At 35.5% G+C, this 26337-nt stretch overlaps 1 protein-coding gene across 2 annotated transcripts in view; it reads left to right on the forward strand.

Moving 5' to 3' along the window:
* LOC150101715 (cofilin/actin-depolymerizing factor homolog) overlaps window positions 1-26337 on the forward strand; it is a 68619-nt gene that overhangs the window by 11478 nt on the left and 30804 nt on the right. For both annotated transcript variants that reach the window (XM_090400405.1, XM_090400404.1), the window contains exon 2: window positions 10496-10776. In XM_090400405.1, coding sequence (XP_090256531.1) covers window positions 10496-10776 — 281 coding nt within the window. The remainder of the gene's footprint in view (window positions 1-10495; window positions 10777-26337) is intronic.

Consider the following 26337-nt stretch of genomic DNA (forward strand, 5'->3'; position numbering starts at 1 on the left):
CCAGTGGTACGCGTACCATAGGTGAGAATCTCTGGTGTAAGAGAATGTTTAAAGAATGGTTACCTTTTTAATGTGGTGTGAGAATACTAGGTTATAAATTACTCTTAGTATCTTCTGCATGAGGATCCTTTTATTTATATATAGGCAAATCACGTGTGTAATTTGCCTGTATAAAAGATCTTATTTCTAAATTAAAGATCTGTTTTAATTTAATAGATAACATCAAGTGAAAAGAGTTGAAAGTGGATTAACCAGTTGTGGTAATTTCTATTTTAAAATGCTAGTTTGTTTCATAGCTTGAAAACTGACATGTGAAGCATAATTTATAGTTCTGAAGTGGAGATTTCAGAGCATATGGAGCTTTAACTCAGATTGTTACATTACACTTCCATGTGGAGGGAATCCTTAATTCAACATCTGCACTACATGATTTTCAAATTCTGTAGCCAACTGTTTTAGACTGCTTTTAAGGAGAATGTTCATTTCTTTTATGAAACTAGGTTATAGGACCATAATTACTAATGAGTCAATGAGAAGATTGTATAGGAGGAATGGTGTTCAGTTTATAAATGTATAGAGTGAATTTGATGGATAAAAAAATACTTGTATATGCCTGATGGACTGTATTTGAATGGTTTCAGAGTTTGTAGAGTGTTGTTCGTTAAGTGGTTTTACAGGTTTCAAATCTTGAATGGGTTTGGTATATCGAAATGCGTGTACATGAATACCAGAAGTATATCAGAAATAGATTCTTTTCAAAAATTATAGGCCATTTTATTCATAATTTTCTCTTGTTTACTGGCTGAGTGGTTAGCGTATCTGCTCTCCAGCGAAAAGGATGTGGGTTCGAATCCCGCTGTGGGCAAGGATTGTGAAAATACTAGTGGTGGTGGTGAGTGGTAGATGACATTGGTGTAGTTAGTGGTTTGAGTGGTGGCGACAGAGTTGTAGAGTAGGTGCCCTTCCTCAATGAGTCTTTGGACTCCCTGGAGGTGCCACGTGGTAGTAATAATAATAATAAAGGAGAGGAGTTTTGGGTATTGGTCAGCTTAATTTAGCCGAAAATTATAGGCATCAGCAAGGTATGGTTGACAGAAAATGATATTGTTACTGGAATAAATTATAAAGAGTATTGTATTTTTGGGGAAGATAGATGGAATATGAAAGGAGGTGGGTTAGTGCTGATGATAACTAAAGAACTCAAACCACCAAAAATAGAAGTTAAGGCTTGGAGAGATGGTTCATTTTGAGATTATCTCGTGTGTGATAGAGACTAATATGACAAAATATATATTATTGGTTGATGTTAGACTTGGAGGCATCCATAGGAAGATGCTATGCATTGGCATTTTAGCACATGTTGAGCAGTTATATGGAACTTCAGCTATGGGAACAAAGGAAAGGGGGCATGGCAGGATAGAAGTGGAATTTATACTGATGTGAAGGGATAATTACCTGAAACATCATATCATGAAGGAGACCAGTTGTTTAAGAGTGCTGGATCTAGCAATAGCATCAGCAGATGTATCCATAACTAAAGTAGATACTCTGACCCTGGTCATAGGAAAGTGACCATGCAGTCTTGTTCTGAGAGTTTGTTAAATGTATGGAATTCTCTGTCAAGAAAGGGTTTATAATGAATTAGAAAGCTGGAAATTATGACAGACTTAGGAGGTAGTTTAGAGCAGTGCCATGACTTAAGCTATAAGGAAACAATATCAGGAGTGAATGGAAAGTAGTCAGTGGCTGTTTGAGAGAATTATCGGACTGCATATTCATAGTTAGGAGGATAAACTAAGTGGAAGTTAAATGGATAAGTAGAGATATACAACAGGGAAAAAAATGTATATATAGTGGAGGGAATATAAAGAAAAAGGTTATTAGCATATTCATGAGCAGTACCAAGGGCATGCAAGAAGTGGTCTTCTTTGTCTGCCAATAGGTCAAAGTAAATCTTTTTGTTGTGTAGAGTGTCAGAGGAAGAATTATTAATGAAGTATGACTAATCGTTGCTGATGATAGGAAGGTGACAAAGCAGACAAAATTATTGTTGCTGAGTGATCACTTTGCAAGGGTGTATCATCCTGGTGGAGATTTTTGCAGACCGATTTGAGGTAGATGAACAGGAGGAAAAATTTATTTGTAAACCTATAGTACATCTGCATCATGGTTGAAAGTAAGGATTTTTTTCCTCCTATTTTTATTTATTTTATATATATATATATATATATATATATATATTTTTTTTTTTTTTGTATTATGCATCTGCTTTATGCAGACGATGTTATACTTCTAAATAAATCTGCTACAAGTCTGCAAGATTCCCTGACTAAATTAAATAACTGTTGTAATAGATATGGTATGAAGGTCAGCAATAAAAAGACAAAGACAATGAAAATATGTAGAATCGTTGAAAATGTCAACTGTGTTTTGAATGGGGAACCTGTGGAACAAGTAAAACATTTCAGCTACTTAGGCATGATTTTTAGTGAAGATAGTAAATTAAATATGGAAATAGACAACAGAATCAGCAAAGCTGGTATAGTAGAAGTCAAATGAATGAATTCATATGGAATAAGAGAGAAATTAATTGGAATACTAAATTAGCTGTATACAAGACAGTGTTCAAACTAGTTTTAACTTATGGATCTGAGAGCAGGGTCAGAAGTAAAACACTTGACCAAAGACTAGAGACTGCAGGTATGAGAGTCCTGAGAAAGATTAGAGGCATGAACAGATGGCATCAATGGCAATATCATATTAAATTAAAAACGAGGATATTAGGAAAGAACTTGACATTGTCTGCATCCAGAAATGTGTTAACAGAGCTAATCTAAGGTGATATGGTCACTTGAACAGAATGGGCGAGGAAAGATTAGCAAAACAAGTGTTCTCTGCCAGGTTGGCAGGAAAACGACCCAGAGGAAGACCAAGATATAGGTGGATTGATACTGTACAAAGTGCTTTAGACGATAGAAATATAAGATCTCATAATGTTGGAGTCTTGACAATTAACAGACCGATTTGGAGGAAAATTGTAGATAGGAAGTTAGTAATGATGTAAATTTTTCATGTAGTACTATCATATCCTGTACACCCCTTGAAGGTACATGGCAGGAATTTGATGATGATGATGATATTTTGTATTTTTATTTTGATGTGGTCTGAAAACCCTGCCCTGGAAATTAAACATGTAATGTCTTCAAGCCTCTTATAAGTGGTTTAACATACTGAAAAATATCAACATAGATACATCAGTGGGAATGCATTCCTCGTTTGCCTGTGTGCTATGCAAACGCATGAGAATTGGCAGTGCCTTTGACAAAATTGTTTAATTTGTTTCAGCTCTGGCAAGGTTCCAAGGGAGTGAAAGAGGACAAGATAGTTCCATTACATAAAGATGACTCCAAGACAGAAGCAGCAAATTACAGACCAATTAATCTCAGTAGTGGTGGTAAAAGTATTGGTAAAATGATTGAATAAAGGTAAAATCCAGCAGTGGGTGGATATAACTATAATCTCTGTAGTGGGCAGTATGGCTTCATAAAAAGTAGTTCATGCCTTAGTATTTACTCACATTTTATAAGAGTGATAGGAGAATAAGATAAAGGAAATGGCTACACTATGATACTGCTGGACTTTGCAAAAGTATGTGACAGAATACTACATTGGAAACAAATACAAATATTGGAGCAAATGGGAATGGATGTGAAGCTGGTGTCATGGGTGGTATTCCTGATGATACTAGAGTAGTATATGGTGGAGTGGAATCTAGGAGAATGAAGGTGACTAGTGGAGTACCGTGGGTTCTGTACTAGGGCCACTATTTAATTTGTATATTAATGATATAGGAAATGATTATTAAAGATTAAAATCAAATTAAAACAAAGCTGATGAGTTAAGATCAAATCAAACTAAAATTATTATATAATCCTATTGAAATTGTGGAGGAGTGTATTTACTTTGGTCAGTTTTAAGAAAAAAAACAAGATAAATAAGTAGAAGAATCACACAAGGAAACAAAGCGTTTTGATTGTTTAAATATTATATTAAGAGATTTGCCTGTATGATTAAAAAGTGCATTATTCCTCTGTTTACCTATGAAAGTGAGATGTGCAGTGACTAAAAAACAGGAAGACAGGTTGCATGTGGCCCAAAGAGCCTTGGAGAAAATAATGCTTCAGATAACAAATAAGGAGAGTTTAAGAAATACTAGAATTAGAGATGACTTGTATTGCAAAAGTGTTGTAAAGCATCTAAATATAGATGGACTGGCCATATTGGTAGATGAAAGTGGACAAAATCAAGCACTGAGTGGATACCAAGAGAAGCAAAGGTTATCAGAGAATAAGATGGAATTATTATCTGCTATAAATGTTTGAAATGAAATGGACATCGGCTGCCAAGTTGAGAGGTGGGGGGGGGGGGGGTATATCCAGCAGTGGATGGAAAGAGACTAAAGAAGATTGAGTTGTTGATGATTCAGAACTCTGGAGGCAGTAGTGATAGAGGTCATGTGTATATCCTTCAGGCTGATTTAAATAAATTTGGTATTGTGGGCAAAGGATAATGGATGTTGATTTAATGTCACAAATTGTAAGGTTATGCATTTTATGTTGAAAAGATTACATATTATGTGATGCACAATATGTAATCATTTGTGATACTGTGAGTCTCATTTATGGTATAGGAAATTGAGGCTAGGAACTTGGGTCATGTTGGACAGAGTTAAAGTTCAGAAGACATTGCAGTAGTTGGCAAAATAGTTCAAAGAATTATTTGGATGCTGAAAAGCACACTAAGTAAAGATAAAGAGGTTATTATTTCTCTTTATAAAGCTATGATTTGTCTGAATTTTGACTACTGTACACAGATTTGGTCACCTGAGTTTTTTGGGGATCAAGAGGTGGCAGAGATGAGTGACCAGACTGGTGACAGGTCTAATGCTCCCTGTGAGGATAGGTTGAAGCTGTGTGGGTTGCAATTTTTAGTTGATAAGCAGAAAAGAGGGGACTTGCTAGTAACTTATAAGTTATTAAAGAGGTTCTATAAGATTGACACAATTTTTTTTTTTTTTAATATCTCTTGAATAGAGAGATCTAGGGTTCACCCCTGGAAGTTGTGTGGTTAGTAAGGGTATGGAGAATAATTTTTTTTGTGTGTGAAGAGTGGAGAATGAGTGGACTTGATAGCTAGAATTAGTGCCCTAATAGTGAATGTGTTTAATGAGACGCATGATATGTATTATGTGTATAAACGTTAGTGTGGGTTTTCCATGGTGAGTCTTCTGACTCCATGTAGATACTGATATAATATTGCTTCAGAAATTTTTTTTGCATGGTTACAAAGTAAATTATGTTAGTCAAGACAAATTATATTATTTTTGGTCTCCTTTACCCATTATTTTACTGCTTGCATATAGAAAGACTTCTGCATTGAGTTACTTCATGTCTAGTCCCCATTGATGACTTCTAACAGATATAAAAGGATTTGCTAGGTAAAGCTAGAAGAGTGGAAGTGAAAATTCTTGGTAATATACTAAGATATGATAATACTGAGTTAAGGAAGGCTATGATAAAAGCAAATGATTTGATATGCAGGCTGTGTAGAAGAAATGGGTATGAGCTTCTGGATGCGAGTAGTGAATTCAGTGGTAGAAAGACGAATGGCCTGTATTTGGTCAGAAGCCTGCAGAAATCATTTATTAGAGCGAGACCTAATGTAGAGTGTTGGGACAACTAGACAGTTATGGGAGGCTTGGTGAATGTGTAAGTGCTGGTGAGGTATGCAAACATGATATATACTGTGTGTGTGTGTCTGTCTGTCTATTAATTAGTATGGTTATGAATTGGGTGGAAGGGTGGCCCTGTATTCATTTGGTTTGAAATTTGGGCGTGTAATCTTCCCTACTACACACACAAATTTGAAACCTGGAATTTCAAACCAACTGTGCTAAGCTGACTGCAAATATGTGAAAAAGCAAGCAGTAGCTTATAGCTGTATGCAAATGCCAGGAACATAAGGAATAAAGGGATTGAGTTTGTTGACTCGATGTGAATATATTATGGTCTAAGACTGTTGTAATTAGTGAAACTTAGCTATGAGTTAGATTGAAAAATGGAATAGTATAAAGGGTATAATATTAGGAAGGACAGAGATGGGGGGGGGAATACACTACTATCAGATGATTTGAGTCAGGTTAGAAACTCATGAATGCAATAATAATAAGTTCTATGTAGGTTATCTGGTGTTAAATGGAGTCTAATAGGATTAAATATATGGTGAGGTGATGCTACAGATCTGGGGATGATGAAATTCTTTGTTATGGATACTGAATGAGTAATTGTTATTATTATTAACAAACCTCATGGAGTCAACTTAAATTCACTTAATGTTGCTGTCCATGTCACACTCTCATTCAGCATTCCAATCACCCACCCTCTCTATGCAAAAAATCTATTCCTCATCCCCTTGCTCACACCCACCTTATTCAGCTTCCAGGGATGGCCTCTCGTTTCCCCCCTCCCCCAATCTCCAGATATTCTGTGAAAAATCTCATCCATGTTAATATGGTAATTACCACTTACCAACTTATACATCTCAATCATGTCTATTCTCTTCCTTCTATCCACTAGGTTCTGTAACATAGTCAGTTGTCTCTGAATTCTCCCCAACATCTCATCATCCCCAGATCTTTAAAACCTTATGCTTTGCAACATTAAACTGCTATTCTCACACAGTTGCCCATTCAGACAGTCTATTTAGGTTCTCTTGCAAAGGTAAGGTACATCAGCTCTGCTTCTCAGAACTCTCCCCAACTTTGCATTATCTGCAAACAACTATATATCATCATTTAAGCCCTTTCAAATGTCATTTACAAATTAAACAACAATGGCCATAAAAGAGATCCCTGGGACATGCCACTAGTGACTTTCTTCTTCTGGGATATCCCCTTTACACAACTTGTTGATACCTATCAGACAGCTCATCTCTAATCCAGTGTATTAATCTACTATCCAACCCTTTCTTTTCCATTTTAACTACTAGGTTGTCATGTGGCAGTCTATCAAAAGCCTTTGCAAAATCTAAATATACAAGGGTGATCTGAAGTTCTCGGCCTAACAATGAAAAAACTAATTTATAATTTCAAAATTGTTTTTATTTTTCAACACAATCTTCCTTAAGACTAGTACATTTATTCCAGCGATGCTCCAGTGCTGTTATCTTGTCCCTGTAGTGGTTCTCAGTAAGATCTGCAAAATACCTCTCTACAGCCTGCAATCACCTCTTGATTCGAAGAAAAACGCTGACCATTGAGGAAGAGTTTTAGTTTTGGGAAGATATAGAAGTCAGAGGGAGCCAAATCTGGGGAATAGGGTGGATGTTCCAACAATTCATAGTGCAGATCCCTTAATTTTCTCATTGCCAAAACACCTTTGTGGGCAGGTGCATTGTCTTGATGAAAGATGATTTTTTTTTCTCTGCAAACTGGGTCTTTTCTTACGAATTTTTTTGTCCAGTCTGGTTAAAAGATCGGAATAATATTCCCCAGTTATTGTTTAACCCTTTTCAAGATAATTAATAAACAAAATGCCTTTAGCATCATAAAACACCGATGCCATGGCCTTTCTTGCTGATGGAACCGTCTTTGGCACTGAACAATGGCTTCTGTCCACTGTTTGGATTCTGGTGTGTAATGGTGAATCCAAGTCTCATCCATAGTAATAAATCGATGCACAAAATCTGTTTTATTCTCAGAACTAAAACGCTCCAAGCACTGTTCAGAGATTTTCATGTGAGTGCGTTTTTGATCTGTTGTGAGCAAGCGCGGTTCCCTAGGATATATTTTGCAATTCTTCATGCAAAATATATCCTACACATTAATTTGAAATGCCCATAGTCTCAGCAATTTCATGCACTTTGACTTGCTGGTCATCCAATACCATATCGTGCACTTGATCAATGATTTCTGGTGTTACACTTTTTGGACGTCCTTCACATGGATCATCTTCAAGGCTGGTACGGCCATGTTTAAACTCAGCAGCCCATTTCTTAATTGTTGAAAATGAAGAGTGCCCATAAACTTTTATAAACTTCGAATGAATTTCTTTTGGCTTTAAACCTTCTTTTACAAAGAATTTTGAGACTGCATGATACTCAATTTTATCCATTTCAAGGGATACAGACAACACTGTTGCTTCAGACAGTTGCATAAAACAAACTACTTGATAGAATGACTTGCAATTTCACATGGATGCTTATGACAGATGTACCAACTTAGAAAAAAAAAATGTTGTCAATAGTATTGCCATCTTTGGTTGAGGCCGAGAACTTTTCGGTCACCCTCATATATTCTTAGTTTCATATGCAAGTTTAAGCAAAGTTTGTGCATGAAGCAACTTCACAACTGGGCTACTTGTATATAGAGGTTGATGACATCACATTAATTGCCTTAATATCCCATAATGCAATGCAAATATCCTTATGGACAGGATATGTGCATTATGAGAAGGGCCACTATCCAGACAGTTTTGACCTTTACTGAGGTCTCATCAGCGAGATCCAGACCCAGAAGTGATACAAGATTGAAGTAATGCAGCAGTCATATTTCCATATACACGTAGTCAAAAGGTGTCACACCATATTACTAAAATAATCTGGATTAGATAATGTTGAAATTTTTTTTTTTTTCACTTGGTTAGACAATAAATTAAAGATGCCAAGAAATTATATTCTTTGTTTCATCCTTTATCAACTGAAAAAACTTTCAACAATTTGTGTGTCTAATCCACAGTATTTTAGTAATAAGGTGTGATACCTTTTGACTACTTGTGTATGGAAATATGACTTCTGCATTACTTCAACCTTGGTATCTCATAATGCAACAACCTAGGTTGTTGCATTATGGGATACCAATATGCCTGTTCTGGAGAGACGAAAAAAAAAATTTTCCAGGTTCCCCCCCCCCCCATATCTGGGACGAATGACTAAATATCTTTATTCATCTTTGGAATTAGAACACATGGAGTAGTACTGTATTGTATAAAATGCTAAAAACTACATATTAATGAAATAGATGGTTTTTATCTTTGTGAGGAAGAAGACTTACTAGGGCATAGTCTGAAAAGGTCTAAAAAAAGGATGAAATAAATGTTGTTCCCTAGAATGTTTATAATTCATTTCTTTTAAAACTATAGAAAGGATGTAGCACAAACATTACAGGGTATTCCAGCTAGTACAGGTAATTCCCAGTTTGGAGTTAATGCATTCCTAGTGCTAACTCATAAGGCAGTCATTTATTTCTATAGGAATAATAATAAAAATATTAACATTTTCAACAAATGATGTTTGTAATGCTAAATAAAGGTTGACAAAATGATAGTTTATGTTTAAACAGTGATGTATTTATCCAGAGAAATAGCCTTTAAAATCAAGCAAATTATCATGAAGGAATGTTATAAAAATGTTAAAGAATATTTTTTAGTTTCCTTATCTAATGTGCACTCAACAAATTAATTTGTTTTGGCTTACTGTAAAGTATTAATAAGACAAACTGAAGGGCAACACACCCACTCTTTGTAACATCAGAGTGGTGTTACTTGATAACTGCTTTGTTGTATGACTATCTTCTGCCTGGAGTAGTAGTACTGTATTGCATAGTTATGCACATGGCTTGAAATGCCATATTTATGAATGTTTAATTTATGAATGTTTTAGGAGCTAAGTTCCCATTATGGGTAAATATCCAGGTATTTGCTTACGCTTGGAATCGCTGAACTTTATATAGTTTCTACTATATTCGGCATGAAACTCTTTGAGTTTCTTATTCGGCTAAGAAACGATATGGGATGTAATATCCCTTAACTTAAACAAGTTTAGCATTTATTTAAATTAATGTTCATAATTTCAGTTTTTTCTTGATACTTGAAAAAAAAAAAAAAACCTCAGTGGAAACTGTATTTGAATCTGTTTTTCTAGCTTCTATTATCTGAACAAGCCCCTCTTATTGCAGCCTTTGTAAATCAACAACCACAATTTTAAATCTATTGATATGCTCTGCTTTCTTCTTATCCTTCAGCCTGCATGTGATACTTGAGTAAAGAGTAGGGTCAACACACTTTGTTTGAAATGACAAAATATGCAGTTGTTTATAGTGCAATATACTATAATTACCTACTCAGCTGACTGGGATTGCTTTGATATTACTTTAAGGGTATTAAGACAAATGTAATCTGACTTTTGAGTGCAGAAAAGCATAGACTAACTCATTAAAATGCATAAATGTAATTTCCTTGATAGTTGCAATGGAAAATTTGTTCATATTCTGTATGCTTTTGTGCTTGTTGTGTTTGTTTCCATAATCAAGTAAGACTTTTTTTTTTTTTTAAGAGCTAGATAATACATGCATAATGAAGATTACATATACTTTTTTTAAAGTGTTAACTGTCATCGAAGCTTCTTGATATAGTCATTACAATATTTTATTTTTCTTTAGTCGTCTGGTGTCACTGTATCAACAGAAGCAAAGACTGTGTATGAAGAAGTGAAAAAAGACAAGAAATACAGATACATTATCTACCACATTAAAGATGAGAAAGTTATAGATGTAGAAGTCACAGGTCCAAGAGATGCTATTTATAGCGACTTTCTTGAGCAGTTACAAAAGTACAAGACAGAGTGTCGGTATTGTATCTTTGACTTCCCAGCCAACATTCCTGTGGAGGGTGCACAAGAGAAGACATCAATGTCTGTAGACAGACTTGTTTTAATGACTTGGTAAGTTAGAAATTCTAGATTGCAGATTGTTAGTAAGTTATTGTCATATTTTGAGTATACATAGATAAGATGCCATCTGGATAACTGAGTAAATATATTGCTTGTCCTGGTAGTGGATAGACAGTTCATGGTCATAACTTAAATATATTCAGAATAGCAAATTCTGAAATAATGAGTATGGTAACTTTGTTAATTTGTTAATTAAATTTGTTAATTCTTAATTTAATGAACTGCATCATTAGGAATCATCAGGTATATTTGACCATTTGTACAGAAAATGCACGTGAACTGTTCAAATTTTTATGGATGAGGGATGTTTAAATTTTATCTTAAAGTAGCAGAGGTTATTATAAATTTTTATTATAATAAAAATTTATAATAAGAAAACATTTAGAAAAGATATTTTAAAAATAAATTTGAGAAAATATTTTCTGTAGATAGGATAGGGATTTGAAGATGTTTAACTGGTAATTCCAAAATAGCAAATCACTGATTTCATGTTTATATGCATTAGATATACTTGCACCCGGTTCATTAATTTATAAGAAATGCCTGTAAATCCTTATACAGGAAGAATTTGCAGTTGTAATATTTCCTTATCCAGCACATGCAAAAGGAGTCATTTTCTGGTATAGTTCTGATGTGTGTTTAAAACATTTCATTATTATTTTTAATACTGAGTTTTCTTTTCTTTTACCTTTTCCCTTATACGTAGGGAAAACATTAAATTTTATATCCTAATTTTTTTTAAGGGTGCCTCTGCTAATAGCGATTGCTTCCATAGTGCTAGGCCACCTGAAGACAGACCATTTTAAATTCAGTTTTGTCGACAAGAACTTTCTAAGACTTGTCAATCATTTTTCAAATTAGTTGATCTTTTGCTATCCCTGAAACTTGTGGGTTTTTAAACCTGTAATTCAGATACATTGACCATAGAGCTTTCAGTATTTCGGACAATGTAGTGTTACAATTAAGGACTATGAGACAGTAGTTGTCTGTAATTTCCTTCTCAAATGCCTTTAGATCAGTGATGGCTAAGAGTGGAGATCAACTCATTGATCTTCAGGAAAAAGAAAGTTAGTTCCTCACCTTTTAGGGATAAAAATGTATTAGACTTTTAATTTAAAGAATCAGGCCAGATTAAAGTACTTAAGTTATAAGGGCATTCATTTAATATCAATTTTAGTTCACATGATTATCATGAACTAAGTCTGCTTGCTGTCTTCACAATGGGGAAACATCTATTCTGTATAGCATTGTTATTATGTAAAGTTCTTACTTAACATAATAACCATAGTATATAATAGGTAAAGAAACATCAATGTTTGGTTCAAGTATTTTGTTTTAGTGTTAGCAGGAAATTTAGTGGTATGTAAATATTGATCATAAAGAGAAAGCAGGACTGCAGTACTACCTGCAAATCCATCCCTGCCTTTGTCTAGTAGGAAGACCAAATGTATATAGGTTGTGAAAGAGGCTACCAACACTTTTGTATTGCTCAACATCTAACACCAAAGATTATAACTAGGTAGGTAGTATTCTTCATGGAGTAGCTAGTTCCAGAGTTGTTTTCCAAGCTTGTTTGTGGCAAACCCATCTATGAATCCTTTCTTTACTCAGTTGAGTTCATAGCATTGCACTGCAAAGGAATTTTATTCTGAATTCCTCCATTAATATAAGATATAACTCTTTCGTGGTTGTACCATTGTGCCAAGCAGACAATGAGAAAAGGTGCCATGGCTAAAAATTCTAAATTACTTCACACTTCCTGCCATTAATATAGGTCTACAATATGGGAGGTATATCCCCAGTCTTTTATAAACACCTGGCTTCTTTGCTTCAGTGTCATTTATATCTTTATATTTCTGATTGCATAAATATCACATAGAATTGAACCAATCTAGTATGGAATGGATTATTCTCTTTAAGCAAGTTGAGTAGCTTACATGCCATATGAGATGGCTATCGATATGATTAATTCAACTATGATGCCTTACATCAACAATGAATAATCAAGTGGATTAAATTCGTAGCACTTTTATTAATTTAAACTGAATGTTGTTTCTACATGTTGGCTTTTTAGCTGATATCATCTTGTGGAAGATAAAAATTTAACATAAAGATCCTGGCCTATACAAAATTCCTTTTTCTTATAGAAAGATGTATGGGTCAAACTAGGAGAAGCTTGAAATTTGTTTAAAAATAAAACGTAGGAGACATTGAAAATAAGAGAAAAGAAAGAAGCAGACTCATAAGCATCCTCCACATCTTACTTAGAATGCTTATGTCAGAATGTTAGAGTCATCCAAGGTAATTTGCTCACATGGCACACTAAATAGAAACCAAGAATTATACTTAATGACATCTGGAAGTCATTAATTGGCAGAGCTTTTTTATGGGAAAAAAGGTGCCAGTACTTGCCATGAAGATGTTATTACAGCAACTTCCACACTTTTAACATATCCTCCGATATACTCTCGTCATCTCTAGATTGCTTTTGGTATCAACTGCAGAATGATGACCTCAGAGCAGTCTTGAGTCCACATATTTGCTAGGGTTCAACTGAGCGAGATGAGGTCCTATTATTCTGATGAACATCAGTGCAGTTGTCTGTACAAGCAGAGATGACTTAGATAAAGTTACTATAGATTCATCTGAGAGAAACCCCCTTTCACATTCACTGGAAGATATTGCAATTGTGCCCAAAGTGTGCTTTAGAGGAAGTAGTATGTCTGGGACTTTATTTTCTTGAAGATATTCACAGAAACCATGAACTGCTTCTCTTTCATTTAAGCGAAATTTGCATGCTAACTTTTTAATTTAGCTTCACCAAATGTCAGATGCTTCCCAGGATTTTCTGACCAATACTTGAATCTAAATAGGCAAATCAGCATCATCTCCTTCAAGCAAAATGCTTTCCAACAGCTTATTTCAGACTTTTTTAGAAAGCAGATGAACTTATTGCAGGACTGTGTCTTTCATTTTTGTGGAGCTCAATTCCTTTGAACTTCATGTTCTTCTGACTTTGAAGAGAGATACTGTAGTACGGACTAGGATTTTCAATTCTTTCTTCAAAAAGTTGAACTGTATTTATCTTCCTGTTTGCTTTGTACAAGTCAATATTTCTCTCTTGTAAATATAGACTTAGTTCACTAAGTTTTGGAGAGCATCATACGTAAGGCCCAAATCAAGAACAAACTCGCATATTTTTTTTAAAAGGCCCTCATAAAGAAAGCAATCTGTTTTGCTTCTTCTGCTGTCTTCTTTTGCCTCTAGAAAGTGATGGACGAGGACTTCAAAGTCTTGCCACACTGCAGAAACAGTGCGAAAGCTAGATGCAACCCAGCGAATGCTTAAAATTCTGCCAATTTTAAGAAGTTGACGTTCTAGAGTCCCTGCATATTCCTGTAGGTTCCTAGCATTCTTAGGTGAAGCATGATAAGTCACAAAGTTTGTCCATGAAACTATTAAAGCGATTCACTCCTGCCACATTGTTCACTGTGTCACTAATAGACAATTCAAGGCGATGGCTAGCACATTGCCAGAAAATAACACTAGGAAACGTCTCTTGCATTAGCCTCCTTACACCATTGCACACACCAAACAACACAGCTGCACCATCACAAGTTACAGACAATATATACTCCTTTTAGTAATCTTCAGATAATCCTAAACACTCAAGATGACTAATTAAAGAGTTTGGAATTCCTCTAGCAATTACATCTGATAATTCAATCAAATCTAGGAAAAGATTCACAAGAGCCGAAAGTTCAGGAAGAACTATACAAATAATAACAATCAATGTTGTTGTGTTACTCACAGTTGTCGATTCATCAATAAGTAATGATATTTTGTTCTTGGAGTTCACTATATTGTCTCTTAATGTTTTTCTCATTTCATTTGCGATATGGCTCACAATGTTAATGCAAGCATTTGCAGAATGAAGAATATATTCCATGTTGTTGTTGCCTTGTCCTTTGAAGAGTCTTAGATGTTTTCATGTGCTCCTTGAACTGCTTTGGCTGTGTCTGATTTTGTTTGTATAGAGGTGTTGTTCAGGATTAGGATCTATTTCTTGCAAGGCTGCTGTAATTGCTGGACAGGTAAAGATGTGAGTGCATGTCAGTTCAGTATTGGCAGTTGCTGCAGTTTCTATATGTTCTTGTATTATCATCTGTATTGATCTTCATACCTCTATAATGTCCTTTTCGTAGTCTTGCTATTGTGGTGGAGATCTTTCTATTAGCATTGATTTCGGGAATTTGATGTTGTATTACTGATTTTAGTGGAATTAGTTTAGCTTTTGTTAGTGCATTAGCATCAGCAAGAGTTATCATGCGAGTTTCTTGATTGAGTTCTCTGGCTTCTTTTGCTAATTTATCAGCTGCTTCATTGTAATCAATGCCTACATGAGCAGGAATCCATTGTAAAATGCAACTTTTTTCCTAAACACTTGAGTTGATTTAAGAGTTTATGGGTGTCTTGTGTTAGCTTGGTATTGCCATTTTTGATTGCCTCCATAGCTGATCTTGAGTCACTGTAAATTATAATTCCCTCAGATTGTTGATATGATGATAATTTTAAGTAGGCTTCGAGTACTTTATTTATTGCATGAAGTTCGCTGGTAAAATTGGAAGCAATTCTCTCGGGAGTAGGAGAACATCAGTGCCTCCATTAATCATATTGGTGCTTGACGATCCATCGGTATAACAAATAACCTGTTTGGAGGATGAAAGAAGGTTGATAGTATTTAGGCCTTTTTCTTTGAGCATTTCTTTTGATTCTTTTTTTGTAGAGTTTGGTAAGGTTTAGATTTATGGAGGTAAAGGACTGGAAAATAGAGGTTCTTTGTTTATGTGGGCTGATCAAGACCTATTTTCTTCCTGATAGTGTCATCATATTGTATAGTTGATCTGTGAAGTCTGCATTTTTGATTCCAATGTTCATAAGTTTTTAGGGAGATATGATCACTTTGGTAGCTTCTGGTATTATTTATGAATTTTATGGTGGCAAATTTTTCTGTCCTCCAGCAGGTCGAACCCACATTCCTGTTGGGCTCTGATGTTGTTAGTGGATGAGACTGCACCAATGATAATCTTGGATGCTTTTGCTTGCATTTTGTCTAATTTTTCCTTACCAGTGAGGCTGATGGTGACCAGATAGGTGCTGCATATTCCATTATTAGCCTTATTAGTGTAGTGTAGTGTAAATAGTTTTGAGGATTTTTGGCTTTGTGCCCCAATTTGTTCCACAAAGCCTTTTCAGTATATTTATTTTTTTTAGAGCTCTGTTGGAAGTGTTAGAGATGTGTTGTGCAAAACATAATTCCTGATCACTCTTGCTACATTGTTCACTGTGTCACTAACAGACAATTCAAGGCGATGGCTAGCACATTGCCAGAAAATAACACTAGGAAACGTCTCTTGCATTAGCCTCCTTACACCATTGCACACACCAAACAACACAGCTGCACCATCACAAGTTACAGACAATAAATACAATACTCACAAATCCGTAATACCAAGGTATTTTGGATTTGTGACTTTTTCAATTAGCTTGTTGTTGATCATGACTGGGATTGTAGGAATATCTATTTTTCTTGTCTATACTAAAGGGGCTTAGTTTTGTTTTGTCTTGGTTGATTTTGAGTTTAAGTTAATCTGATCATTTTTCTAATCCTTTCATGGATATGTTTAGAATCCCCTCTGATTCTTTGATTTTAGCACTAGTGTGCCAGATGGCTATATCATCTGCATAGCAAGCTACTTTTGTGTCTTCTGTAAGGTAGGGATGAATGTTATTGACATATAAAAGGATTAGTAAGGGACTGGGTACTGAGCCCTGGGAAACACCAACCCAGGTTCTCAGCTCTCTTGATATTGCTGCATTGTTTCTAACCTTGATCTTTATTCCTCTAATGAAATTCAGCAATCCAGATTAAAGTGCTTCCTTTAATTCCAATATCATGTACTGTTTGTATTAATTTTTTGATCCAAACACGATCGAAAGTAGCAGTCATATCAAGGAATATGGTAGTTGCCTTTTTTGTTGGTTTTTCCTGAAATGAGTCTATTATTGTTTGGCAGAAGTGGAATAATTGATCTGTTGTCGAATGACGGAATCTATAGGCAGTTTGGTAGTAATTAATTTTCTTATTTTTTGTCAGCCAGTGGATGAGCCTGGAGTGTATGATTCTTTTGGTAATTTTATAGAGTATGCTAGTTAATGCGATATGTCTATAGCTTTGACATTCTGCAGCAACTTTGTCAGGTTTCAGGATGGGTACAATAACTGATTTTTTCCATTCTTTTGGAAGTTTGAGAATGTCCAGAAGTTGTTCTTTGGTGTTTTTGCCAAGATGTTTGAACCATATGACAAATATAAGATCATTACCAGGAGAATTATTAGGTGCAGTTTTCTCGATTGATGAATTTAGTTCACTTAGTGTAAATTCTTTTGAGAAGATGTCATTAGTTTGGTATGTTCTTGCTTGTTTTAGTATTTTACTCGAGTTTATTGAGGGTCTTGTCCTCTGTTATACTGAAGTTTGGAGTTGTTTGTGTAGGTTTTTGCCAGTGTGTTTGCAATTTCTTGATCTGTAATAGCTTGTTTCCCAGCATTTATGATGAAGTTTGTTTTCTGTTGGTTCTCTTCTTTGATATTGTTGTCTAGGATTCTAATAATGTTCCAGTGTTGGCTGTCTTTTCTTGGGTCGAGGTTACTGCAAAGCTCTGCCCATTTCTCTTGTTTGCACTTCCAAATTTCCTGCTCTAGTTTGTGTGTTATGCCATTAATTTCTTTCTGGATTCATCAGTTTTATCAATTCTGAATTGTTTGTTGATATTGTCTCTTTCTGTAATCATTGAATCAATATTGTGATCTTTCCAGTATGGTACCCAGGTATTTTTCCGTTTGCCTCTTGGTGTTGTTGCTTTGGCAGCTTTATTGATGTGTGAAGTAAGGATTTGTAATTTTCTGTAAAGGTTTCCAGAGACAGGTTCATCTTGACAGAGGCTCTCGAAGATTTAAGTAAACCTTGTCCAGTCGGCTTTTCTGAAGTTCCATGTCCTTTTGATTTGCTGTTCTTGATCAATCTTGAAGTTTAGTCTTTCTTTTAAGGTTACACGGTGATCAGCATTCATATTCGAATTTAGGGACACAAAACACACGTGTTAAAATTATTATTTTGCTAATTATTAATAAATAACACTTGACGTTTCGACTCCTGTATTGGTGTCATCATTAGAAGGATACATGTGTATAGGGAACCGAGCTACATGCTCTTGCACTCTATACTGGTAAATTAAATCTATGCTGTTAATTAATATTTTTCTTAGCCTGACCTCTAGTGATAATAAAATAAAAATTGAAAAAAAAATTTTTTTTTAAATTAAATAATTAGGTAATAAAAAACTACAATAAACTCTGCTAAAGTCCTCATGTACTAAGATTCTTCTGGATTTGTACAGTTCAGATTGTTATACTATGATTTTCTTCAGGACTAGTACAGTTCAAGTTGCTATTTAGGGGGGGGGGGGACACTTCTCCAAGTCTTCTTGTAGTGGAATTTTTCTTTGGCTTGTTCTGGTTGCAATGATGGTAAGGCCATCATTTTTGCTCAGATTTGGATTATGTTTGAGCATTTTGCATGCTTCTTTAAATTTCCTCTCGAACCAGCTTTTGGTGCGGTGTAGGGACTTGGTATTTTTCCAAACAATTCTATGGTATGTTTGGAGTACATGGTCAGAAAGGAAGGTTTTTCCAAAATGGAGGTATTTAATGTGTCGTTTGTGTTCATCCTTCCTAATTGGGATGGTTTGCCCTGTTTCTCCTATGTATGGTAGGTTACATGTGCATTGTATTTTGTATATCCCTGGGTGGGCTAGGTGTGGAAGAGGATCTTTGGAAGAACTGAGTAGGTGTCTTAATTTTGTCGGGGGTTTAAAGGTGGTTTTGATGTTGTATTTGTGTAGTGTTCTATTTTTTCGAAAATGCCTCTAACATAAGGTATGGCAGTAGCATTCTTGAAATCCTTTTTGTTTTTACTAGTATCTCTGTGGAGAATCTTGTGAATAGTTTTTTTTTTTTTTACTGTATCCATTTTTTATAAATGTATATGGTTGATGATCTTGTATTCCTGGTTTAGAGCTTGTTCATTTGAACAAATAGTTTGTGCTCTGTGTTTAAGGGTGCTTATGACACCTAGTTTTCGTGTTGGGTGGTGATAAGAATTTTTGTGTATGTACTGGCCTGTGTGTGTAAGTTTGCAGTAGACCGAGAAGGAGAGACAGCCTGAGGGAAGACGCGTGACGAGTGTGTCTAGGAACGGAAGAGAGTTGTTTTTTTTCTATTTCAATGGTGAAATGGATACGTTGTGTTGTTTGTTCAGGTGGCTAAGGAATGTATTTAGTGCTGTGGAGCCAAATGGTGAAAATATCGTCGATGTATCTGAGCCAAATTTTGGGCTTTAGGCATGCTGACTCTAGAGCTCGTTGCTCAAAGTCATCCATATAAAAGTTAGCTATTGGGGGGGGGAGTGGTGAGCCCATGGCTGTACCTTCTTTTTGAAGGTAAAAATTGTTTTGCCACATGAAATATCCGGAGTGGAGTACATGGGCAAAGAGGGCTGTGATGTCGTGTGGAAATATGTTCTGTAGGAGCAAGATAGTATCATTGATTGGGACATTGGTGAAAAGGGAAGTTATGTCACTAATAAATTTTGGTCGTTGAGTGTAATGTTTTTAATGTTGTTTATGAAATGTGTATTTTTTTATGTAGGAAGGGGACTGACCTTGGGTGTGGCTGCTAATTTTTTGGCTAAGTGGTAAGTTGGGTTGTTGATTCCTTCAACAATCAGATATAGTGGTGTGTCTGCTTTGTGTATTTTTGGCAGGCCATAAATTCTGGGTGCATGGGCATAATTGAGGTATTAGTTTTTTTTTTTGTTTGTTTCTTCCAGCCATGTGTTAACAGATTTAATTAATTCAGTTATTTTCTTTTTGATACGTTTCATGGGAATTGTAGTTTACCGTTTGGTAGGTGTTGTGGTCCGATACGAAATGGTTCGTTTTCTCTATGTAAGTTGTCCAGTCTAAAATGACAGTGGCATTCCCTTTATCTGCTTTTGTGATTATAATGTCCTGGTTATTTTTTAGGGATTTAAGGGCCAGTTTTTCCATTTTGTTTAGGTGTTGCTGCTTAGTTTTTTGTTTGAATTTAGTATACAGGATGTTTGCATGCATATTTTATCAGCTAGATTGGCGGGGAGGGATCTTAAACCTCTCTCGATATGATAAATGATATCACGTTTGTTTACTGACCTCGGCGCGATGGCATAGTTTATTTATTTTATTTTATTTAATTATCACTAGAGGTCAGGCTAAGAAAAAGATTAATTAACAGCGTAGATTTAATTTACCGGTATAGAATGCAAGAGCATGTAGCTTGGTTCCCTGTACACATGTATCCTTCTGATGATGACCTCAATACAGGGGTCTAAACGTCAAGTGTTATTTTATTAATAATTAGTAAAATAATCATTTCAACACGTGTTTTGTGTCCCTAAATTCGTAAACTTGAAGTTTAGTGTTGTTATTACGGGTCTGTGGTCACTGATGGCATTTCCCAAAATTTTCCATTGTGCTGCACTTGATGCATTGCTATAATTAATAGCTGTGATGTCAATAGCAGATTCAGTTCCTGTAGGTTTAAGAGAGATAGGTGCTCTGTCCATTGTTAATTGTTGTGAGTTCCAAATCTGTAAAGATTTCTTCCAATTGTTGATCTTTATGGTCTAAATCAGGGGAGCTCTACATTGGGCTTTTTGCATTTATTTCAACAGCTTGAACTGTTATTATTTAAATATTGATTTAGAGTGATTTCTTTGAATTTGATTTCTGCGGCCTTCAAAAGGATATCAATCCTGCCACCTGCTCTTTCCTCTCTATCCTTCCTAAGAACTGTGTATCCTTGAAGTTCTGATTTTTGTTCAGTTTTGTTTCTTGTAGACAAGCAGTATGGATATTGTTTTTGTAAAGCATGTATTTAAGTTCATCCATTTTTCTCTGAGTACCAGTGATATTGAGTTGCAAAATGTTAATGAGTCCTCGTAGCATATTTATCATCAGGAGCCCAGATTGCAGCCCCAGATGTGTCGGCTGCCTCAGATCTGGCAGCATTGGTTGATTTCTATCTATGACTCTTCATTGGAAAATTGGATGCTATTGCCATGTTAGTTACCTTTAAAATCGGACCTTCAGAAATTTGGTCAAAAGCTTCAAGGGTCTTGGGGGGGGGGCACGTGGAGGTGTGGTCAGACTTCTCCCCTCCTCCAATATATCCCATGTCTAGGCTGTTAAGTTCCTGTAAATTTATTTCATCTTCAAAGTTGTTAAATGATTGATTTCTCCTCGCAATTTTGTAAGTGGTTCGAAACACTTTTCCTGTTATGTCTTTATTATGAGACAAAACATTTAGGAAAATATTCTTATCTTTATATAATTCTCTCATACATAGTATGTGAGAAGATATGTTTGAAGAAGCAAGAAAGAAATGTGAAAGAGTAAAAATTGTAGGATTACTACCTAGATATGATAGTACTGAGTTAAGGAGGGCGATGATAGCAAATGATTTCACGCACAGGCTATGTAGAAGATATGGATGTGAGTTTTTAGATGTGTGGGATGTGTTTGATGGCAGAAAAGATTTGTATAAGAATGATGGCCTGCACTTGAATTCATTTGGCATCAGAAGCCTGGAGAAATTACTTCTTGATATGAGACTTAATGCAGAGAGTCAGGGAAACTAGATCATCAAGGGAGGAATGGGGAAAATGTGTGTGAAAGTTCAACTATGGTATACAAACGAGATAAAGATATGAATGCCTTTGAATTCCACTCCTTCACCACATTTGTATGTGGCAAAGGAGTGGAAAAATATGCTTTGGGTTCAGACCTTTTAAGTATATCTGGGGAGGGAAAAGAGAAAATTCTAGAACAAGACCAAATACATTGCATATCTCATAAGAATAGGCTAGGTCATAATTTATTATGTCTACACACAAATGCTAGAAGCATTAGAAACAAAGGGGTTGAGTTTGTTGCTTTATCGAATACGATGTGGTCTAAGATTGTTGGCATTAGTGAAACCTGGCTATCAGAATCAGATATGGTAAGTGGAATCGAGTGTAACGGATGTACTATTTTTAGGAATGACCGAAGAGATAGGAGGAGGAGCGCTACTAATGATATCAGATGACTTAAGTCCAGTTAGGGCAGAAATACAAGAAAACAATGAAGTAATAACAATGTTCCATGTAGCGATGAGTTTGAGTCTATTTGGTGTGAAGTGGAGGTTAACAGAATGAAATATATGGTGGGGTGTTGCTACAGACCTGTCGGCTCAGTTGTAGGGGACGAAGAAATGCATCGCCAATTTAGCCTTATGGATAGGTACCAAGCAAATGATCATTATGGGTGACTTTAATTTTCCAAACATTGATTGGTTAGAAGAGAAATCTCATGATCAGAAAGAACAGGAATTTATTGAATTGTTGCGAGATAACTTTCTCAAGCAGCGTGTGAAAGGAGGAACTCGAGGTCAAAGAGTGTTGGATTTGCTCATAGCATCAGAAGGGATCTCTGTTAAGAATATGGCTATTTTACCACCAATTGGTGACAGTGATCATGCTGTTCTTTCTTGGGAAGTATCTACTTGTATTGAAGCTCCGATTAAATCAAGCTATATGCTAAATTACAAAGCTGGAAATTATGATCAACTTAGAAGAATACTATCGTTGGTCCCATGGTATCAGTTACTGAATGGAAAAAATGTCAGCAATGCATGGGAATCTTTGAAAAAGTGCTCGAATGAGGCGGTATCTGAATGTATCCCTAGTGTTCGAAGAATAAATAGGTTGGGAGTGAAATAGATGTGCAGCCTTATTAAGCTAGAGATCCACAAGAAGAAGTTGATGTGGAAAGAATATCGTGAGAATAAGAGTGAGAGGAGTTATGAAATATATAAAGCTCATATCAGAAAAGTAACGAGTATTGTGAGAAAAGCTAAAACAGAGTATGAAAAGAAATTGGCCATGCAAGTTAAAGGCAATCCAAAAGAATTTTATCGTTATGTCTCAAGCAAAAGAAATAATGAATGTGGAAGAATAACTTTATTGAATGCAGATGGTACACGAGTGTCGGAAGCTAAGGAGATTGTTCAGTTAATGAGTGCTCACTTTGCTAAGATATATCAACCAGGTGTATGTAGCATGGTGCTACTGCTGTGTTAAATGAAGAGTTACGGGTTCATGAAAATGAGGTTGAAGAGCTCTTGCATAACCTGGATAAGAATTTGTCAATACGAACAGATGGAATATCTGCCTGTTTGTTAAAGGAATGTTCAGCTGAATTGGCTAGGCCTTTCATACATTTGTATAACTTGAGTCTCAGCTCAGGAATGATACCACAGGAATGGAAGAAATGTATGATAGTTCCATTGCACAAGGGTGATGCAAAAACTGATGTGTCTAACTACCGACCTACTAGTATCTCTGGTGTGGTAGTGAAGATTTTAGAGAAGTTGGTAAGAACTCGCATACAGAAATGGGTAGACAAGCATTCTATACTATGCAAGGAACAGCATGGGTTTACTAAAGGAAGGTCATGTTTTAGCAATTTGCTCATATTTTATAACAATGTTACGGCCGAGTTGGATAAAGGGAGTGGCTACACTATGATAATGTTGGATTTTTCTAAGGCATTTGATAGGATACCACACGATAGGCTGTTGTGTAAACTAGAGAATATGGGACTAAAACATAATCTATTGACTTGGATCAGGGGATGGTTGCAGACAGATATCAAAAAGTGGTATACAGTGGGTGTGAATCTGCCAGATTTAAGGTAACCAGTGGTGTACCTCAGGGGTCAATCCTTGGGCCATTATTGTTCAATCTGTACATTAATGACATCAAGCAGGGTCTATCATCAGATTTGCAATCGTTTGCTAATGATGCAAAGATAGGCAGGGCAATCAGGGATGCTACTGATATTCAGAAATTACAAAATGATTTGAATAGACTGGAAATCTGGGCTAATGAAAATGGCTGTCAGTTGAATGTTAGTAAGTGTAAAGTTATACGCTGTGGCGTGAATTAGAGTTCCAGCGGCATATTATATTAGTGGGGTTATGCTACAAGAAACTGAAGAGGCAAAGGATCTTAGTTTATTGATGGATAAGAATTTAAAGTTCAAAGGTCACATAGCAAAAGTTGCAAATACAACTCAGAGGATAATTGGTATGTTGAAGCGAACCTTGACATGTAAGGATAAAGAAGTAATTTTGCCTCTTTATAAGGCTTTGATAAGACCACACTTGGATTACTGTGCATAGATTTGGTCTCCCGGGTTCCAAGGGGATAAAGAAGCTGTGGGAAGGGTGCAAAGAAGAGTTACAAAGATTATATCCGGATTATGGGATTTAGATTATGAGGACAGATTGCGAGTATGTGGATTACAGACTCTGGTTAACAGGAGAAAGAGGAATGATGTGATAGCGGTCTATAAGCTTTTGAATGGGTGTTATAGCATTTCAACTGATGAAATTTTTCATTATATGGAAGGCGGGGAGACAACACGGGGGCATCCATGGAAGTTAAGGTTGTTCTCAGTCAAGAAAGGGTTAAGAGCTAGGTTTTTCTCCCAGAGAGCAGTGAGTGAGTGGAATAATTTGCTCTTACAGGTAGTGAGTGCATCTAGTGTGAATGAATTCAAGGGTAGGTATGATAGCTGGGTTGGGTAATTTACAGTCTCCCTCGATGAGTCCTTGACTCCCTGGAGGTCTTAGATAATAATAATAAAAACTCTAATGTTTTGTTTCTTGCTTCAGATTTTATTTTTTGGCATGCTTTGTGTGCTGCACTGTCCTTATGATCGTAAATCTTTTTTCTTAATGACATTAACTGTTGTTTGTGAGATTCTCCAAAATGACTGTTTTTACCATTTGCCCACTCCGCTGAAATTTTAGTTCCCATGTGTTTATCGACGGCAAGTCTTCCAACATCACAACACACTTTACAGCCCAACATTTTATTCTTGACATACAGCCATTCGTTTCTCTCGCAGAAGTCATTTTTCTGCAAAAGTGTCTGAACATTCGGGCTGATCATTATCAGAATCTGCTGACCATGTGGATCTTCGGTTTCCTTTTTTAACTCATTGGCATAAAGTAACTACTTATTTTACTCATTTTGAACAGATTTAACTTAGATTAATTCAAAACTCACATGAAACCTGCCTGTTGCAGAGTGAGTATTGAACTGATAAACTGATATTGGAAGTGAACACAACTTCCTGTTTCCGGTTGCATACCAACCTATAAAACAGGAAAGCAGGGTACCAACTTATGAGTAATCAAAACTGAAAATTCAATTCGTGAACACTACCATCCACAGGAATGTTTTATAATACATTTTGCTGTCAGTAAATTGCAAATTTTTGAAAACTTAAGAAAAAAAAAGGTGCCGGTGCTGTGTACCATTGCGTACTGCCAGAAAAAAAAGTACCATTAATTGGTATGTGTAACATATGCCAGCAATTACATATGTTTGCACAATGTACAGACTTTGCATGATATGATGACTGTTTAGTCAAGCGCATCTTTTAATATATAAAAATAATGGCTTTTGGAAATGTTTGAGGTTGCTTTGTGTGTTATATCTTCCTGAAGATGCTGTCATCCAAAAAGATGGCAAAACATGTAGAAGTAATGTTTAGTTTCAATGAATAAAGTGTTATGAATAATCAAGTTTCACTTGATTATTCATGGTTATTGTTAGTTTTTAGTATTCATTATAGTAGGTTCTCCTAGCATGTTCTTGTATTGTAGCTCAATACATCATCACACATTTCAGTGTGGATGAAGTAACCACATAATGTTGTATGAGCCTGTCAATATGCAGTAAATTTTTTACTTAATAAATACACACACATACAGGGCTCCAGAAATGACTTAAATCTACTAGCCATAGAAAAATCTTGCTTGCCCAAGCTATCTCCAGTCTATTTCATATAAATATTGTTATAGGTGATGTTTAAAAAATAGAAAAACTAAATATCATGTTGACAAAACAAAGTAATATATTCTTTAATTCTCACTATGCATTACATGTAATTATACAGAAATGTTTTCCTTTAATGTGGGTTTAAATTGTACATCACTATACGGATCATCACAACTCAGTTTGTGTTCTCTCATTCATAATGAAGGGTGAATTCATATAAATTATCCATAAACAATAATTTAATAGGATAGACACAGGATCCATTTTTGACAAGATAATTGTATTTGTTTTAAAATAACAGTATTAAAAAGAATTTAGTTATGTAAAATTATCAAGCATTTAATTACACTAAGCTAATTCATGTTGTGAATTGTGAAAATAAGTTTAGGACAATAATATATTACAATTGTGCACCTGCTTAAAGGTGTTGGAAGAATAAGATATATATAGATACACTACGGTATTTAGATTGTGCCAGTTTTAATTTGTGTTTATAATGC

The sequence above is a fragment of the Typopeltis vanoorti genome, chromosome 11, assembly GCF_054136105.1.
Source record: "Typopeltis vanoorti isolate ZY-2024b chromosome 11, IOZ_Tvanoo_1.0, whole genome shotgun sequence".
Classification (NCBI taxonomy): Eukaryota; Metazoa; Arthropoda; class Arachnida; order Uropygi; family Thelyphonidae; genus Typopeltis; species Typopeltis vanoorti.